The sequence below is a fragment of the Aulonocara sp. 'chitande type north' Nkhata Bay genome, linkage group LG14 (genome assembly GCF_057382095.1).
Source record: "Aulonocara sp. 'chitande type north' Nkhata Bay isolate Kocher_YH1m ecotype deep benthic linkage group LG14, A_spYH_male_GT1.1, whole genome shotgun sequence".
Classification (NCBI taxonomy): domain Eukaryota; kingdom Metazoa; phylum Chordata; class Actinopteri; order Cichliformes; family Cichlidae; genus Aulonocara; species Aulonocara sp. 'chitande type north' Nkhata Bay.
Genome location: NC_141357.1, coordinates 34,681,252 through 34,701,023, shown reverse-complemented (window position 1 = coordinate 34,701,023; position 19,772 = coordinate 34,681,252). Strand labels below are relative to the sequence as shown.

General features: G+C 38.3%; 3 protein-coding genes across 3 annotated transcripts; all 3 read left to right on the top strand.

Annotated features, from left to right (window-relative positions):
• The first annotated feature begins 4,794 nt into the window (after positions 1-4,794).
• LOC147315071 (claudin-4-like) lies at positions 4,795-6,016 on the top strand. Its single transcript, XM_086262281.1, has one exon. It carries the CDS (start codon positions 4,969-4,971, stop codon positions 5,635-5,637), a length of 669 nt encoding a protein of 222 aa, XP_086118407.1. The 5' UTR covers positions 4,795-4,968; the 3' UTR covers positions 5,638-6,016.
• Positions 6,017-8,414: 2,398 nt separating this feature from the next.
• Positions 8,415-9,932, top strand: LOC147315070 (claudin-4-like). Its single transcript, XM_086262282.1, has one exon. It carries the CDS (start codon positions 8,524-8,526, stop codon positions 9,172-9,174), a length of 651 nt encoding a protein of 216 aa, XP_086118408.1. The 5' UTR covers positions 8,415-8,523; the 3' UTR covers positions 9,175-9,932.
• Positions 9,933-11,217: 1,285 nt separating this feature from the next.
• Positions 11,218-12,645, top strand: LOC147315069 (claudin-3-like). The gene has a single exon (XM_086262283.1). The coding sequence runs from the start codon at positions 11,346-11,348 to the stop codon at positions 11,991-11,993; it is 648 nt and encodes a 215-aa protein (XP_086118409.1). The 5' UTR covers positions 11,218-11,345; the 3' UTR covers positions 11,994-12,645.
• The last annotated feature ends 7,127 nt before the right edge of the window (positions 12,646-19,772 follow it).

Sequence of the window (19,772 nt, the reverse complement as noted above, 5' to 3'; positions counted from 1 at the left end):
CTGAGGCGCTGGGAAGACACGGAAATTGCACACAACCTAGAGGGATGACGCAACACAGAACAAAGGGACACTCTGACATAAATACACAGAAGGTAACGAGGGAAGTGGGAACACACGGGGAACACAGCTGAAGACAATTACTCATGGCCGAGCAGGGAGGACACGAAACTGACGATACTGACACCAAGATGTGGACCTTAAACACAACACAGTACACAGAGATGAGCACGGAGAGAGAGAGGCAGAGAGAGAGGCAGAGAAGAAGGATGAATACGAGGGGATGAGGAGAACACAGAACACATAGGATGGGAACACGGTACCAGAGCAGACACCACAATAAAAACATGGACACAGGGGGAATCCAAATACCAAACCAAACAATCCAATGGACATAAGAAACAAAATACAAAACTACAGAAAAACTAAGAACACTGGGTCAAAATGACCCAGGACCATGACAGATGATTTAGGCACAACATGGTGTGTTGCTCACAGTGACTCACTCATTTTTGCCGTGTCTTATTATCACATGACACCAACGGGAACCTGAAATCTTTCAGTCTGCCAAATAGGAGCTTCTTTAGACCCGAAATGATAACATCCTGTATAAAACACACCTGTTAATATTTACTCTCAGAGGGCAGTGGTTTAAAATCACACTCTTGGAAGATGTCTGTGTGTGTTTGTGCGTTGTTGTTCACAGTGGTCTTTTTCTTGTTTAATCTGTTATTTGGAGCTTACTGAAGTCAGGTCTGTTGACAGTAGCACTCCTATTAGCCCCTTAATACATTCTATTAATATCTCTGTTCAAAGAGATGACAACAGGTTATTTAGTTTTTATACAATGATTCATTGAGCAATGCCGTTAAATACAAACCACCACATTACACACAAAATTAATTAACAGGTGTTCAAAAAGTACAGGCCACTTGCAACTTGTGTTAGAAAAACAGAAGGTGCTTGCTCTGTTTATGTTGCCAAATAAACAAAAACATCCAGGGCATGAGGATGAACGCAAGCGCTAACCACCCAGCGCTACTAAACCTTAAATTTAAACTGCTTGATCAGATGTAATGCAATAAATAAAAGTACCATGCAAACTGTTTGTGCCCAGTTTCAGTTTAGAGCGAACTGCATTTGTGGGCATTGTAATGCCAAGAGGATGACATGCTAAGAACTAATCTCAATGAGTACATCGACGTGCCCTTTAATGTTTCGCAACTTCAGAGACTAGTCTGCACGACACAACATAACAACGCACCAAATATGGATGTCTTTGTGACTGAACAGGTTTCAAGAAAACTTAAAACGACAGTTGGCCCGTTTTAGACGGATCTACTTTTGGTTTGCTAATTTACAACTTATGATGCTCATATGGTTGAGATGAGAGCTACCCCCCCCCCCCCCCCCCTAAAAAAAAGAATGCTGTTTGTTCTATGATAAATACAAGCATGCAGGTGTTGTTTTGTCAGGTTGTATTTTGCCCTGGGGAAAGACTCGTAAAGTCTGTGTAGACCGTTACAGCTCTATACAGGAACAGCTTTTATTTCCTTTTATTTTACTATTTCCTTACATGATTCATGGTGCTTTCAATCACTGTAACAATGCTGATTGCACTAAGCTGTATTAGCTTAAACTGGATTAGTTCACTACAGTATTTTTCAACAACAGACGCTTGTTTTTAAATAACAATTAAAAAGCAATCAAATCAAACAACAAAAGAAATTCTTCAGCTTAATGTTAACAATAATTGGTATACATTTATACTTAGGATTAGTACACTTTAGCGTACAGTGACAACAACCAGGAGCACCTTCATTGAACAGGTCAGACTGGTTCCCATAACAGGTAAATGTTGAGCAAGGTGTGCGAGTTGCTACATGTGTGATACCAAGAAATGGTCACCACAGCTGAGGCACGCAGGAAAGAACATCTTAAAGCTCCCATAACATATTATCCATGCATGGTACTGTGCAAAAGTCTCCAGCCACTCCCCATTTCTTTTCATGTTTCCTCCATGGAACCGGACTTACCTGTAAATTTTAAAGTGATACTGAGTAGTGCTCCAGGCTTTCTGAGCTCTTTCACAGTGTTTATATGGAAACTGGCTGCTTTTTCACTGTTTTTCAATCCAGTCATTGTATCTGATAATATGAATCAGTCGAGCATAAAAGGCTTGCACAGAAGACACCTGAGTGAGTTTTATTTTTATACAAACATAAAAAGAGAACTCAGGGAGGAACCAGTGTTGTGTCTACACATAACAGGTAACTTAGGTATTTTGTTACTAACATACTATCAACCTGTTGTAACAACACGCAGCATTTCCTTACTTGAATCTCCGAAATATAATATATGATGCAAAATATAACACAGTTTGACAGCCATAAAATAATATTTTAATATTTTCACACCAACAAGGTGTTTACCAAATAGCTATTAGCCAAATAGTTACATTACTTAAAATAGTTGTGCATACCTTGGCATTGTGCGCAGGATATTTCTTAAAAGTTCTGAAGAAACTGGAAAAGTGTAGGACAAAAGTAGAAGGGAAAAGCCCAAAAAGAAACTACAGCAGATGAACAGTATTTTATAGTCAAGAAATAGGCCCTTCAGTTGAGTCTGTTCATTGAAGTACGATTAGAAATGGTCTGAGGGAAAAAGTGTCTGTGAAGAAGACATTCTCAAGGAAGGACAAAAAATGTGTAAAAATTTGAACAAGGTAGGGGGGAAAGTTGTACAAATTGTCAATCTGTACAGAAGAGGTAAGCAGAGGTACAACAGTGAGTCCCTACAGCCGTCTTTAGAACACAGAGGTGGTTTTGTCAAAACTGATGAAATAATAAATGAAGCAAAGTACTGTATGTACAAATTCTTTAGTTATTTCTTTATGTACTGTATTCCATGTATGTTTGCATGTTTAGGTAAATCACTGCATCACCACTGTGCTACTATTGTTTCTAACCGATAAAGCTTTTGTATTTATTTATTTATATTTTAAGTCACATTATTAATACTTATTTGGCAACAAAGGGAGTACTATTGAGTATATTTCTGTTGACTAACAACAGACTTCTGGCAGGCATGTGTCATGATGATGAAAGACTGTGTGGTTGCAGAATGGAGAACTATTACTACTCCCAGCTTACAGTTGTGGCCAGACGTTTTCAGACACTGATGATGCACAAGAATTTCAAGGAGATTTTGGCCTCTTAATGATTTCTTTGAATTGTTCTTTTTCAGGGTGGAATGATTGCATAGCATACATCTTTACTGACTTATACTCCCCTATTAATTTTAGTTAAATTTAGTTAAATTGCACCTCAACCACATGCTTTTGGTAGCCATCAACAAGCTTCTGGGATAATTCTTTCTGGATATTTGAATTTAAATGGGTCCATTTCCTAGCATAGGCCTGACTTTTAAGCAAAGTACACAAATTTTCATTAAGGTTGAGATCTGACATTCCAGTAGTTTACTGTTCATTGCAGGCCTGAGTCTTGGCAGTTACTTTCTTGTTCCTGAGCAACCTAACAAATTTCTTTCATCTGAGGGTAAGAGTTTGAGTGACACATCTGAATAACTTGTATTCACGTAAAATTATTTGAACCAAAGATTTTCAGATCTGCAGTTATTTAGAAATAGCCCCAAGAGACCCTCCCAGCTTGTGCAAACCTATGTTTCTCCTTCTTAAATCTTCAGTCAGTTCTTTGGACTCTTTGTTCTGAGCACTGGTCAATCTAATTAGTGCTGATAAACAAATCATTTTAATGCTGTTGTAGTCAATCACTGACCCGATGTGACCTCTGTATATTAGTGGATAGCCTTTAATGACACAGAGTTCACTTATTAGCCAAGCCCCTATTCTCAAGAAGATGTGAAGACTTTTTAGAAGATATCCCTAACTGTTAGGCATTTTCTAGTCCTTTGACCAAAGTATTTGCAGGACAGACAGTACCAAAGAAAAAAAAGACATAACAGCTGTGAGTGAATATTTTTTGAATGGGAAAATATCTGGGCATTACTACACCTTGATTTGTATTTTTTTTATTTTCTGGTCATTTAGATTATCAAGAGTTTAATTTGCCCATCACACTTTATTTCAGTATTACCTAGCCATCATTAAGGAAACTGGCTTAAAATGAGGTAATATAACTGGATAAAGTCATCCAAGAATCTCTAGATAGGTCTCAAATGACATAAAGAGGACTCATTAGATGCCTGTTTCTTTTTCTTTTTTTGGCCAGTAGGTATTTTCTGTGCTATAAGGGATTGTGTGACTGGCCACCAAAAAACAAGGCTGGCATTGTTCCTCTTTTTTTCTTCATGGGTCTCATTCAGGGAATGATTCAGCGTTTTTCATCATTCTGTCACATGTCACAGAAATATGCACACATGGACTAAAATACTGTGTATCCAGTTTAAAAAAACAAACAAACTCCAAAACACTTAAAAGTATCTTTACTCGATTCAGTTTATGCATCTCAGTAAATAAATGTAAATGTTTAATTGGTGTAAAAATAGATAAAACTGTTTTTCAGAAAAAAATCTACAGCATTTTACTATAAACTAACACTCCCTGGGTTCATGTACATTTCAGCATTGGACTATTCTATTAACAATGATATGTATTTTTGTGGTTGTCTCATATTATAAGACATCCTTTTGTATCAGATTTTAAAGAAAACTTTGATGTCTCCAGAAACCCAAGTTCAGTTTGGAGGTAGAAATGATGCCACCTTAAGCTGACTCCACCTTCAGTCATCTAAACTGAATAAAGAAGGTAGAATCTCTTTCTCCCTCTCTCTTCCTCTCTCGCTAAAAGCCTTGCACAGGCCTTTGAGCCACAGAGATCCAATGTCACCTTCATCTCAAGAGGGTTGAGCTCACCGACACAGAAGCCCTCCCATCTCACAGCGTACTGAAACAGAATTTTGTTCAGCTCCTTCCTCATCCCCTGCTCCAACTATGTATTCTACCGGTTTGGAGATCCTCGGGATCATTCTGGCTGTGGCTGGCTGGCTGGGAGTAATGGTGACCTGTGGCCTGCCTATGTGGAGAGTGGCTGCCTACATCGGCCAGAACATTGTCATCTCTCAGGTTATCTGGGAAGGCTTGTGGATGAACTGTTCTGTACAGAGCACAGGACAGATGCACTGCAAGGTACATGACTCCATGCTGGGGCTTCCAGTTGACCTGCAAGCAGCTCGTGCCTTGGTCATCATCTCTCTGGTTCTTTGCATTGTGGGCATCATTTTGTCAGTGGCTGGTGCCAAGTGCACCAACTGTAGCCGGGATGTGAGCAGTAAACCTCGCCTCATGGTGGCTGCTGGGGTGACATTTGTGGTGGCTGGACTGCTGCTTCTGCTGGCTGTGTCCTGGACAGCTCACGCCATTGTCCTGGGCTTCTATGACCCCATGCTGGAGGAGACAGGGAAGAGGGAGTTTGGTAATGCTCTGTACTTTGGTTGGGCTGCTTCCTGCCTGCTGATTCTAGGGGGAGCCCTGCTCTGCTGCTCCTGCCCTCGCAGATCAACCACGGCACCAAGTGGTGGTGGTTCTGCACCTTCCCGCATTGACTACTCAGCTGTAAAAACCATATCAGTCAATGGATACACCAGAAGAGACTATGTATGACTGTGTGACATGAGGAAATGATGAACTGCATTTATAAATTTGTGGTTAGTAGATGCATGTTTGGTGCTAGCTTCAAATGTTTAAATGACTGATCCGTGTTTCATGTTTTAGTCGTGAACATTTTTTTTAAAATGATGTGCATTTTTTTGTTTCTTTTGCAAGTATGAACACATTTTTTTCCTCAAAAAGCTGAAATCAAGATGTTTCTAACCTTTAGAAATCTTCACACAATGTACTTGGAAGTAAATTCTGACAAGAGGAAGTTTCACAACTTCAGTTGAAAAGTAAAACTTTTTTTTCAGTAACTGGTTTGTTATCAACTTTTCTTTATAGTGCACTTTGTGCTGTGCTTTTTATTCCAAAAGGTTTGTTGGTGTGCAGAGGCAGGGACATATACCGGCTATAGAGTTCAGCCATGTTTGACCAAGAAGTGCAGTTCAGGGGCATTCCAGCTTTGGATATTTTATTTCAATGTAGATGGAAGAAACTAACAATAGATGGCTTGTTTCAGAAGAGCACCTTGTGCTCCCTTTCTTTTGTAGCCTGCCCTCCATTTGCAAAGTGAAATTGAGTCGGAGATAACAGTCTCCATCTGCAGGGGATGTAACCTCTGCCGAGTCACAACTGAGCCACAAAGACTCTATTGATCAGCTAGTTTGCAACTAATTGCTGTGCACTTCTGCTTGGCATTGGATTCACAGACTCAAAATATAGTTTGAATGTTTAAAAGGGTATGTCAATTCTTTTTTTCTTTTTTTTAAAAAAGCAAACACTATATAAAAAAGATTTACTATGAAAGAAATTATGCTTAAATAGTACACTTTAACAATATAGACAGAAAAATAGTCGACTTGCTTCATTTAAGGTCAACCAACCCATGTGATTTAATCCGTTCGACAAACAAGAAGAGCTAAAAATCCACAAGAAACACAAATTAGAAAACATTTCATCTCTTCTTAACTTAGGCATTAGATACGAAGTTACATATATTTATTAGTATACAGTAAAGTATATTTACGAGCTTCTAAATATACTAGAAATTCCTTTTCAGTGGCCACAGAGCTGCTTACAAAATGTGTCATTCAGCACAACAGTGCAATCGGGTGCTAGTCAGAAGTGATGGAAAACATATTAGTACAAGCCAGCTCCCATTTCAAAGAAACTGCAGATGCAAGAGAGAAAAATGATGTTGTTGTTGGTTAAATGAGGTGTGGACAAACTATGAGTGCATCATTTCCCAGCAGAGGTTGACTCAGGATAAAATGTTAAGGCTTTTTATATTTTTACTGTTCTTATTCTGATGGGCCAAGGCTTGCTCAACAACTTCAAGAAAATATAAATTTCTTGAATAATGTTTGATTTAAGCCCAAGCATTCAAGTGTCTGAAGGCCATGCGTTTGACTGCTGTGGTCCTATGATCATGTCAATAATGTTCATGTTAGTAAAATGGTTTACAAAGTGAAAATGATGCTGTGCAGTTTGTGTTAGTGTGATGAGGAAGCTCTGCTAAATCTTGGAGGCCAGAGTGTAAGTTTTTCTCCACAGCACACTGAAATAAAAGTTGAAATAAATGATGCAATGATTTTCTGAAAAAGGACACTGATAATCCATTCCACCCACCCACAGGACACCTAAACAGACTATTTATGCATTTTCCAACACACTGGCCTATTATATAGTGTTTTCTTCTATTACGAGCACGTGTGTGTACTGAGAGAAATACAGATGTTCCTAAAAGAGTTTCACGAAAGTAATATATTCAGTGCACACTGTATTATGTTAGAGGGGTTTTGTGTTGCATTGCAGTTCCACAAGTAGTGTTAGTCAAGAACTTCCCAGAAGGACAGATTAGTCATTTGAACAGATGCAGTGAAGCTGTTTTCAGCAGTACATATCAGCACATTACACACCCTATTATGATGACATAATATCTAATAATTTAAGCTTTCTAAATTGAGGCTGCTTGAGTAACTCAGTGTGTGCTTTACACTAAGAGAAAATTAACTCGAACAACATTCTTATCAATCACCTGTCTTAAAAAGACATTTTTTTAAATGATATTTCTATAAAAAGCAGAGAAAGAAACCTAGGCCTTGTCTTTTTTGTGGCCAGATGAAAGCGCTTTTTCCAAAACATTTATATCTCTAAACTTTTAAAGATTAAACATTTTTAGGTGGAATTGTGAAAGCTTTCCATAGAACTTGGGATGATGTTGTTTTTTAATCAAATTTATCAGAGGTATGCAGAGGCTTTCACATATATACAAATACAACTTTCACATAATCAAAGAACTCCCACTGGTTTCCAGAGAACTCCCCCCCCCCCCCCCCCCCCCCCCAATTTGCTTTTCACCACTTCCATCATGTTCGGGGTTCAGTGACTACTGTTTATCCAAATAAGGTGTAATAAAGTACTAATGGCATTCACAAACCCATTTGTGCAACTTGCATAAGCATTTTTAACAAATTTTCTTTCTGATTCATTTGCCACACACTACTACAATGATACTATTGCTGAAGTTGTCCTCTACTTTCAAGCATTCATCCTTCGACCTTTAACTTTTCTGTTATTCTTTAACTACTGTAGACTTGAGAGAAAAAGCCACTGTTTACTCTCCCCTCACCCAAACAGGTGGGAGAGCTGCTAAGGCCGTGAAAGTTGAATCATTAAGCTGAGTCGGCTGTTTCTGGCAGTACAAATGAGGTGGGGCAGTTAACTATTTGAACTCCTCCAATCAATATCCATGTGACTCCACCTATTTAAAACCATCTGTTCTCGTATCAGCAATAATCTCAATAAATCACTCAGATCTCTTCAAACTACTCTGAGGACATCTGACACTTGACACTTGACAGTGGACACTTCGTATTTACACACAGTGCAGACATGCCTTCAATGGGATTAGAGATTCTTGGAGTGGCCCTGGCTTTCCTTGGATGGATCTTTGCCATTGCGTCTTGCGTTTTGCCCATGTGGAAAGTAACAGCTTTTATTCAAAGTAATATCATCACTACTGAGACGAGCTGGGAGGGCATCTGGATGGAGTGCCGAATCCAGAGCACAGGTTACATGGGGTGTAAAATTCATTACTCCATGTTGGATCTAAGTCCTGAGCTTCAGGCCGCGCGTGCCCTTACTATCCTCTCCATTCTTTTGGGAATTGTGGGGCTTTTTGCAGCCTTTGTGGGAGCAAAGTGTACCAACTGTGTGGATGAAAAGGCAACCAAGGCTCAAGTGATGATTGTTGCTGGTGTGAACTTTATCCTGGCATCTCTGAGCCAGATGATACCCGTGTCATGGTTTGCCCACAATATCATGATGGACTTCCACAATTCAACGGGATTGGGGGAGAAGAAAGACTTCGGTGCAGCTTTGTACCTGGGCTGGGCAGCAGCTGCTTTTCTTCTCATAGGAGGGGCCATCCTCTTGTGCAGCCGGCCCCAGAAGCCTCAGAAAAAGCATGGGCCTCCATCAACGGTATACACTCAACCTAAGTCCGTTGTCCCCAGTGACTATGACAGGAAAGACTACGTCTGAAAAAAACATCTGCTCTTTTATCATATCTTTGCCATCATGGTTGAGGAGAAGAGCCATTTCTTAGAAATTGGTATCGCTCTGCTTTCATGTTCAGAAGGAAATTCCATATTCTGTCTTGGTATATTGTCATGTCCTACATTTTAAGTGCAGACATGTTGCTGTTGGAGATTAACAACTTTAAAGTTCTATTATTTGCAGTCCAAATTTAGAGAGTTTATTCATTTATATGCCTGAAGTTTAAATTGTGTTGATTACGCATTTTTAAATACACATAAATGCTTTGATTAGAATAAGGTGTCATTGTGTTCTGTCTGTATCTATCTATATGCTTTTTTACATCTGTTTCTCTGGAATGTTTTCTTGGTTTACATGTTTTTAATGCCCTTTTTAAACAAACCTCTTGTGATGATTTTGACTGTTGACAATGAGCCCTCACTGTTGAAAATGACGGATTGCTAAGGCTTCAAGATAATCTATTTATCTGTCTATAAAGGATCCTGCAGTTAATGTAAAAAATAATCAATGCGTGACTATGACTGTTTTAAGTGATTGCAAAAATTTAAGTTAAAAAGTATAAAGGGCAGGAAAAAAAGAGTGTAAGCAACAAATACATGAAATTAAATGTCAATCAAAATAATCGATGTCAGTGGGTTTTGTTTTTTTTAAGAAATCCGAGGTGTACGATGATCTTTGGATGAATGTTACTGTGAGATAGGGTATGCAGTGTAAAATAAAATAAATAAAAAATAAGTGAATGTGAATAAGCGAACACCCAAAAGAAGCTTTTTCTTCCTTTTTACTTTTTTGAGAGTGAGCTATCTGGTATATCAACATTTGAGAAAAACCATGCAAAATACACACATTAATAATATTTCATAGCATCAACGAAGTAATGTATGTTTTGACTTTTTCAAAATCTAGTTGCTTCCATCATTGGCTGAGAAGCAGTGCTCTATTACACAGCAGTTATATAAACTAATGGTAATGATATAAAATTAACCAAGTCTCTGTTTGATGGTAGACTGGTCAATTAAACTCTACTGTTCATACTAAAATGAGAATGTACTAATTTAGAACAAAAATGGTCAAGCTTGATATTGTAGGGGTGTAAAGAAGAACAATGTCATTAATTTTGCACACTCAGATTCATTAGACAACTCAGAGTCTCTGTCACAGCACTTATTCATCTCCCTGTCTCCCATATGTCTGCAGGCTCTGTGATAACAAGAACCGCTACCTTGTCTTACACACATACAACTATCTGAACTCTCACTCCAAACAATGAACCCATTTTACTCCTGGGTTACAGAGTGCTGGGGGATGGGGGCATTCTTAGGGAGACAGTCTTGGACGAAAAGAAATTCAAGGACATTCTACAGACAGATGGATTCATTAAGACTCATAAAGGTTAACAGGACTGCCAGGTGAAAGCCAGCCTCATAAGTCTACTCTTTGTATGTGTAAGGATTTAACTTCAACCGAGGTAGTCTGTGCTCTCGTAAAGCTGCAGAGAATCTTCACTCCCTCGCTTAGGAGAAGCAAGGGCTTTTGCAGTGATTATCAGGAGAGTAACAGTTTGTTTTGGAAGTAGTGAGACCAGAATTCTTCATTTATCAGGCATTTCAAAAAAAGCAACATGATATCACAGAGGGAAGGCTGGGCTGAAGGTTTATCAGCTTTAAGAGCAGCTGCAAAGTGAAAGGAAAGATTTCACTGGTTTCACAAAATTTCATTACATAAACGTTTTCTGAGAAGGTAAAATTCCATTTATATTCTTTTTTTTAATAAGTTTGCTTGACAACAAAGATCTTTTTTTCTTCCCATACTTTTGTACATTAAACTTAAAACACTTTTAGCTGTAAAAGACCTCTTTGTGGTCAGGCCCATTGTGAAGTTGGCCATGTAAGCCGATAGCAGAAAGACTTGAGTGTCCAGGTAATCCCTCCCCTTTTAGTGATGTCAGCTTCATCACAGACTCCTCCCCTGCACCTGACCAGCCTTATAAAATCAGCTCTAGTGAAGTCGAGGTGAAAGATCATCACACACCAATGCGAGGCCTGAAATTAACCATACCTGGCTCTCTTCTCGGCTCTTCTCCTGTATTAGATTTCTTTTCTGGGATCTTACCTCAGGTGTGACATTCAGCAGGAAAAGGAAAAAGGACCCTCAACATGTCTATAGGGCTGGAGTTGATTGGCATTTCCCTCTGCATTATAGGATGGCTTATTGCCATTGTGTCTTGTGCCCTCCCGATGTGGAGGGTGACAGCCTTCATTGGCAGCAACATTGTGACTGCTCAGATCATTTGGGAGGGCCTGTGGATGACTTGCGTGGTCCAGAGCACTGGACAGATGCAGTGTAAGGTGTATGACTCTATGCTCGCCCTCTCCCAAGATCTTCAAGCTGCCCGAGCTCTCACAGTCATCTCCATCCTGTTAGCAATCCTGGCTTTGCTCATTGCTATTGCTGGGGCCAAGTGCACCAACTGCATTGAAGACGAGGCATCCAAGGCCAAAGTGATGATCATCTCTGGAGTCTTCTTCATTGTATCCGGTGTCATGCAGCTCATTCCTGTCTCCTGGTCTGCGAACACCATAATCAGGGATTTCTACAATCCGTTACTCACTGATGCCCAGCGGAGGGAGCTGGGGGCTGCAATGTATATTGGCTGGGGAGCCGCTGCACTCCTGATTCTGGGCGGTGGACTGCTCTGTTTCTCCTGTCCGCCTCGTGAGACACGATACAACCCTTCACGAATGGCTTATTCTGCCCCACGGTCTGTCGGTGGGCCAGGTTTAGAAAGGAAAGACTATGTATGATCCAAAAAGAAAAAGAAAAAAAAACAGTACTCAATCTTGAACTTGCTCACCCCATCAAAGTGAGATTGTCTTTAGACGAAGAGCTCATAAAAAATGAGAACTGTTCAATGAGGGATGCATTTGATTTTGCCTGTAATATTAAGTATTTTTGTGATGGACCTTTTGCTTTTCAAGAGACTGAAAAAGGATGAAAGAGACATGTCTGTGCATATCTTAGTACTCCATCTTTTTCAGATTAATATTGTTTATTTTTTGTTACTGTTACATTTTATATGGTACCAACTTCTTTACATGTTTACAAAGAAAGTTTTTTTCCCCACAAGCCACCACTGCCACATTCATACTAAAGCATCCCTCTGTAGAAAATTTAATGATTTGGTGTGTTGAATAGCACACAGAGGTAAATACTGTAGAAACAATATCAATAATGACCTGTACCAGCCAAGACAAATGTTAACATGCATTAAATGGAGTTTCTTTTACATTGTGGAAAGGGTGAAAGTCTGCTGAGAGACTGGAGGTTGCAGGACACACAGTGTCCACAGTGTGTACTGAGAATAAAAGAACATGGGTTCTGAGGCAACTTTTCACTGAGCTAATCATGCTGTATTACATGATGAATATGTATTTTTCAATGGCCTTTTTTTCTAAATAAAATGACTTTTTAAGATTTTACCCCTTTCTTTGAAAAAAATGTTTTCATCAAGAACATAAAAAATGCTTTTGTTAATCTTTTAACAGCATACAGACTCTTGCATGAGTCAGTAAACCAGTAACAAAAAAGGAAGGTGCGTGTTCATGAGAGTAACCCTGATATTCAATCCTGAGATATAAATTACCTCCAGCTGGCAGCTTTACCACATACGCTCTAAACAATTAGCCACAGGATCAGTTAACTGGCAGAGGTGAGAATGTGAGCACAAAACAGTGGAGTCATTCCAGGCAAGTTGCATTTCTTTTATTTCTTGTTGCTACACCTGTTTGCAGGTAGTACCCATTAACAACACACACCTTCACTATACGTCACGTAACAGGATGTAAAGAAATATCTTTGGTACAGCAGCTAAGACAAGTTAACTACAGCTAATAGCTTGAATAATTAAATAAAACAACGTCCTTCATGAAGTAAAATCAACTGAAATCCAAATAAATACTACAAAACAAAATAAAAATGCATGTATAACACTAAAACAAAGTAAAATATTTCAAATTTATGAAAGTAAAAACAAGATTTAAAAGTGTTCACCAATTGCAGTAAAACTTTAACTTCTCCTCAATCTTCTACTACCTAGTTTTTCATTTTGTCTCTTTATTTAATAAAAACATGCAGCAAAGGAGCACATAGTGATCTTAACTCAGAAGCTTAAAAAAACTCCTACCAACTAGAATTTCCATGCAATGACAGACATCCTTTTCAGTGTAGTTTCAAAACGCATGCAAACACATCTGAGGAAGGCAGGAATGTTAAAAATTTATGAATATCTCACAGTAAATATGGAAGAGGTCCCTTGGTGCTGTATCATGTTACTGACTGCTGTCTCTTAGTCCTATACATTCAACAATGGACAAGGAGCTGCTTGACATCTGGTCACGATCCCTGTAACCACAGGTTAGAGCTCATTTAAATTAAAAGTTCTTTTAAACTAATTGAGATTAACTTTTTGTATAACTGCATTATAATAGATGTGGGCATCCAAACACATCCCTCTCAAATGGCTAAAATATTAAAGTTTCAGACATTTACAAGAAATTTTCTTTAAACTTGAAAGTTTTAAATGAAATAAATATCAAATAAATAAAACAAATGAGCTCTTTTCTCAGACATGTGACAGAGGATCATCATCTAAAGTTGTTTACCACTGAGCACCATTTCCCGTGTGTTGTTCCAGTGACTGGTCTAGGAGCCTCGGGCATGTTTGGCTGCTGTTAATCGGTGATTTACACACAGGTGCACTTTAAACCATTCTAAGATCAGGTACCACACTTTAGCGATGGAAAGAAGTGAAATGAAATTAATCATTTTTATTTGAAGGAGAATTATTTTTGACGAGAAGTATAAAAGGAGTCAAGTATCAGCTTAAAATAATACTTATTACAAAATCAATTCTTTATTTGCTCTGCAAAATATAAAGTCCTACTAAGAGCCCTACTCCCAGCTGGTGAATTACAACACAGAAACTTTATAAAACTAGTGATTAACTCAAAAAACAAATTCAAAATAATACCATAAATAAACAGGGAAAAACCCAGGGAGTTGGAATTGAGAAGCAAACGGGGACCAACCAACCCCAGAGTTCCTGAGGGTCTAATAAAACTGTATCTAATCAAATACCTAAACCTGGATGAGTGGGGGGAAAGAAGAAAGGGCAGTCTGTGAGTGTTTCTGGTCATGCTCTGCTGGCTCTAGCCAAACTCTGGTCACATGACCGAAACTGGGGAATGTGAAGGACAGTGAGGTTGCCTGGCACCTGGAGGCAGAAAAGGAAAACAGCCCCCTTCCCTGATAATTACACAGACTCACTGTGTCCACTCACTGTGAACAGAAACTCACCAAGATTCCTACCAGTAACAGCAAGAAATGCAAATCCAAAGCACAACAGATCCACATATCAATGATAAAACAATGAGGATAACAAAGTTAGTGAACCAACAAAAGAAATTCTGTTAATCTTCAAGAAACATTTCCTACCTAAATTTAACACTTTTTTATCAGCTAAATTTATTATTAACAATATGGCCAGGATGAGAAAGTTGCCAAAATCTTACTTTGCAGAAACAAGAGCAGGAATGGAAAAAAGGAGAGCAAAGCCACTAAATGTTTCCAGTACTGGAAGTAAACTTTACAAGTTTTAAATCAAATGTACTGTGGCTCCACTGGGCATAGCAGAAAGAGGACATTATCAAAGGCAGATCACGTGTGTGTCTGCAAAAGTAAAAACAAACACAGGACCTGGTGTTAGCAATCACTGACGTTTCCGTTTAATGGATCAATGCTCAGCACAAAAACCTTGGCTGCAGTATTCTCAGGAGCATCTAAGGCTACGTCCACACATACAAAACTACGTTTTTCGGGTTTTGTTCTTAAAAAAATCCAGTCTAAATGTGCAGTTTTGAAAAAATATTGCTAAATAACGCTAAAAACAAAATGTGTGCCGATCAGAAGTCTAGAAGTCTGGGAGGGAAAGACTGAACAGGGTTTTGTACCCTCACAAAACCTTAAGTACTTTTGAAAAGTTTTCCTGGAAAAGCAGTTAATTTTGTGTTACTTTTGTGTTACTTTTCAAGTGTCTTCAACATTTCAAATGTTAATGTTAATTAATGTTAATAACTAAAGACAGTATTTTGGTTGGTGTCGACTCACAACTTAGGCATGAACAAAATGCATACAGCATACATAAATTTAAAAAAAAGTAAAAAGTAAATTTATTCAAATTTTCTCCAGAACTGGAAACCCACATTGTATAACAGGGAAAATCCTGGAAGATAACATCATGCCATCAGTGAGCCAGCTGACTCTTGGGTTTTGACAGAACTGCCAACAGGAAAATGACCCCAAATAAGTCCCAAAGTTTCACACTTTGTTTAAGTTGAGGGAAATCCTATTGATATAATTTAACAAAGATATTTAAACCACTCTTGTGTAAGTTGAAGTAAAGCTAGCAGAATGCAGAATCGGGTTTGAATAACTTTGTGTCTGCACATTCATGTGGCACTTTTTTGATGCTATCAGATCTATCTAAAGTTCAAGAATAGTGTCATAATTGTCTTGCTGTGTTATGATTGCACTGTGTGGAGTTTAGAGTGTTTATTTTGGGACCTATAGCAGAATCCAGGATATCAAAATAAAACCATAAACCAAGCCTTAAATGCTGGTAAGTTCAAGGAGTAAAAAAAAAGTCCAAAAGTTACAAGGAGCAAATCCAATCCAAAATGACAGAAATCACTAGGAACATAGAGAACACAGAGCTAGAGCGCATACAGCTATGAGGACAACTCAACATTTAACAAAAAAAAACAGCGACAATATATACATTAGAGGTATTGATGGAAGTGGAAATAGGTGGGGAACTCAGCTGCAGACAATTAACATAACAAGACAGAGTTGACTCAACACAAGACAAAAGGGATCAAAATTACCAAGGTAAAACCTGTTTCCTCATTCAAACCACTGAATGAGGAAAAAAGCTTAACTTGACACAAAGGGACACTGAAAGACAAAGCACAACACAGAAATGAGACGGGAACCAAAATCAGACAAAGGGGAACTTAATACCTCCAGAAAGTCACAGTAGCTTTACAGAATACTTTTAAACACAACTGAATAAAAACAATATGTTGATTAAAAGTAAACTAAATACAGACCAATATTCCAAAAGAAACAAACCTCACACATAAATCATTATCAAACCAAAAAACATGCTGTACTAAAAATTCCAACCCCTGATCTATGACGTGTAATGTGATTGCTGTATGTTGTAGCCTTTTTTTTCTCAAGATAATTTAACTTTGATGCCTCATAATAACAATCTGCCATTAGTGTGATTGTTTCACTGTCATATAACAAAGGCCTACAGCATGTAGATCCCACAGCAGGACCTACATATTTGCACTATAATGATAATAATAATATATGAAAGGTCTTGTGGAATGAAACTCATAAAAGCTGCTGGAAATGAGGGTACCTTATTCAAAATAAGAAAACTCATGATCCACTCTGCAACAAATGGAGGAGGCCACCAAGGTGAGTGACAGGGAGAGCAATTTGTGGACATGAACCCTCTAGCACAGCATGAAAAGCCCACTATCACCAATGTGGGTTTTAAAATAGATATTGAGCTTAACAGTCAAGTGAGAGTAGTAGTGAAATCCAGCTTTTATCAGCTGAGGCAACTGGCCAAAATTAAACCTATCTTGTCAAAAGATGATTTCAGAACAGTAATCCATGCTTTTATTACAACTCCGCTGGATTACTGTAACTCCTTGGTATTAGCCCGTCATCCTTGTCGGGTCTTCAGCAGGTGCAAAATGCTGCCGCACAGCTTTTAACTGGTGCACAAAGCATATTACTCCCGTTTTACCCTCACTACCTGCCTATTCATTTTAGAGTTAATTTTAGTCCTTTTATTTGTTTTTAAAGCCTTAAATGGTCTCGCCTCACTCTACCTATTTGAGCTACTGAACCTGGAAACCCTTTCTTGGTCTCTTAGATCAGCTGACCAGTTGTTGTTGGATGTGCCGAAGACGCAAGACTTTTGAATCTGGTTTGAAGGCCCGCTTTTTCAGTTTGGCTTTGAAGCCAGTATAGAAATGTTCATTTTATTTGGATTTTATTGTTTTTCTGATGTTGGTGTTCTATATCATTTACGGTTGTTGTATTTTTATTTATACTATTTATATTAATATTTTTTCTTATTCTATTTTCAGCACATTGGTCTGCACTGGCTGTTTTTAAAGTGCTTTATAAAAATAGATTGCTTGGCTTTATTTGTTGAACACAGCTGAAAAAAGGAGGTTTAGGTCCATATAGCTGCACAGGATTTCTGAAGGGATTATAAGTAATACTGAGGTTTATCTTGACCAAGAAAGTTCCAACGAATTTGAGGGTGGATGGTTGTGCATAAAGGTACAGGGTACAATTCACTGGAATCTTGGCCTATTAGTTCATTGGTGAAGTTGATTTGAAATGGAGCAGATAAGAGAATTCCTCCCTTTTACATTCCAGGATAACCTCAGGCAGAGCAGAGATAAGCACTGCTCACTCCTCAGTTCTTTGGAAGAATAAAACAGGTTGAAGCCAGTTTGGCGTGGTAGTGGAATAACGACAGAGGAGAACAGTTGTAGTTGCAAAAAAAAGAATCTCAACCACAACAAGAATGGAGATGATTGGCTGAGAAAATGGGGAGTCTTTTTGATTCATAGACCAAGTAGCAAAGCACTTAAGAGTGATATCATGTCAGTAGACAGACTGCTACAAATCTGACACTCTCTGTGTGAGTCAGGAGATCGACTTAAGTTCTTCTCAGTTAGATTTGAGGATCCTGGTTTTACAGTTTAAAGCGGACTTTGACTCAACAGATTAATTCCTTATATATTGATATTTCACTTTATGGTTCAGGTTAGTTTTGATAATAACTGTCTATACCAAATTTTGAATTATAGTTCTATTTAGAATGTATAAATAGCCTAATACTAGGTAAACATGGCAAGAACATTCTGAAATTTGGGGGATTTGTTATAATAACCATATATAACCATTAGAGCTGATAACAAGGCCCTTACTGCTTTATCATAAAAAATCATAATATCTCTAATTATCAATAACAATTCATGCAATTGCAATTAACACTTAAAACGTGCTTGTTTTACAGTAGTCCTTTTAGTCAAATCAGTGGGAATCCTTGCATTTGTGGGACTTGTTTCCCACATCCTGCAGAATGGCAGTTTAGGTACCATTATAGCAGCAAGACCCCATCCCCCACACCTCTTTTGGTCTCTTTTTTTACTCTCAGTTATTTTTCAGGTAATTTAATCTCAGTTACCTCAGAGTAAATATTTTTAATTTTCTTGTTTTTTAGATTATTTAGTTACATTGCACGTGTTTGTACTTACAGGTGTAGCTCTACTCTCTGTGTCAAGGTTTTCTCAGTCAAGACACCGTCTAACATATTTATGACCTCTATTTCTTAGCTGCATGTGCACCACATGTGAGTAAATTTGTGGCCTCTTCACAAAGAAAGTGATACGGGCTACACTGACAGCTAAGTTAAGCGGATGTGCTGTGCTCTGTGCCCTCATGGTCCTAAATGCGCAAACTCCTTGTCACTTTTTGCTTCTATTGCTCGAGCAAATGTGCTTCATTGAAATTGTGCCCCAGAGCACAGCCTACTTGTTGTGAGCTGCACTTTGCTTAACGCAGTGGCAAGTCATCAGACATAATGGATTTGCTGTTGTAGTTTTGTATGTGAGGGGCCCTTTATGCTGTTGAGATTCCCCCCATGATCCTTCAAAGACCTGCAGGTGCCTTTCTCTCTGGGCATCTGGGGAAATGCAGTTTCCTCTCAAAACAGTATTTATACTCTATTTAAATTTGACCTGAATTGTATGGAAGGGTTACATTTTTGTTCTTCCTCGCTGTAAAATTACTGCAAAAATAAATCTGTCACATTTAAAAGTGTGTCCTGGACAAACACCTAGAGGGGAAAAAAATAGAATTCTGCCCTCTGGTGGTTGAAAATAAAATTAGCAAGATTTGTCTTTATTTAAGAAAAAAATCAAAGTTGGTACACTACTCTCACCACTGGTTTTATTCTGTGCAGTAATTATGAATAGACTGTGTAAGTCAGTCAAAAAATTTAGGCATGCACATAATAAACGTAATAAAGTAAGATACACAATTCTTATAGTTTAATGTAAAGATATACAAGGCTTAAAAATAGCAGCATATAGACCACTGTTAGCGCTTTTAAAATGTTTTATTTAGTCTATTAAAATATACCAGAATTATAAGTCCCCCAGTAAGACCATACCTTTTCAAAGAAGGACCTAGTTGGATCGCATCCAAGAAAAATGCCGGTTGAACAGAAAATGTTGCGTAATTGTCACGGTTCTGGGTCAGTTTTGACCCAGTATTTTGAGTTTTCATGTTTTGGTTTGATTTTGTATTTTTGGTTATCTTCTTGATGATGATGCTGATGATGTTCTATGTTCCAGATTATTCTGGTTAGGTTTAGTTCTTCCCGTGTAAGGTCCGTGTTTCTTAGTCTGCGTCCTTGTGTATTG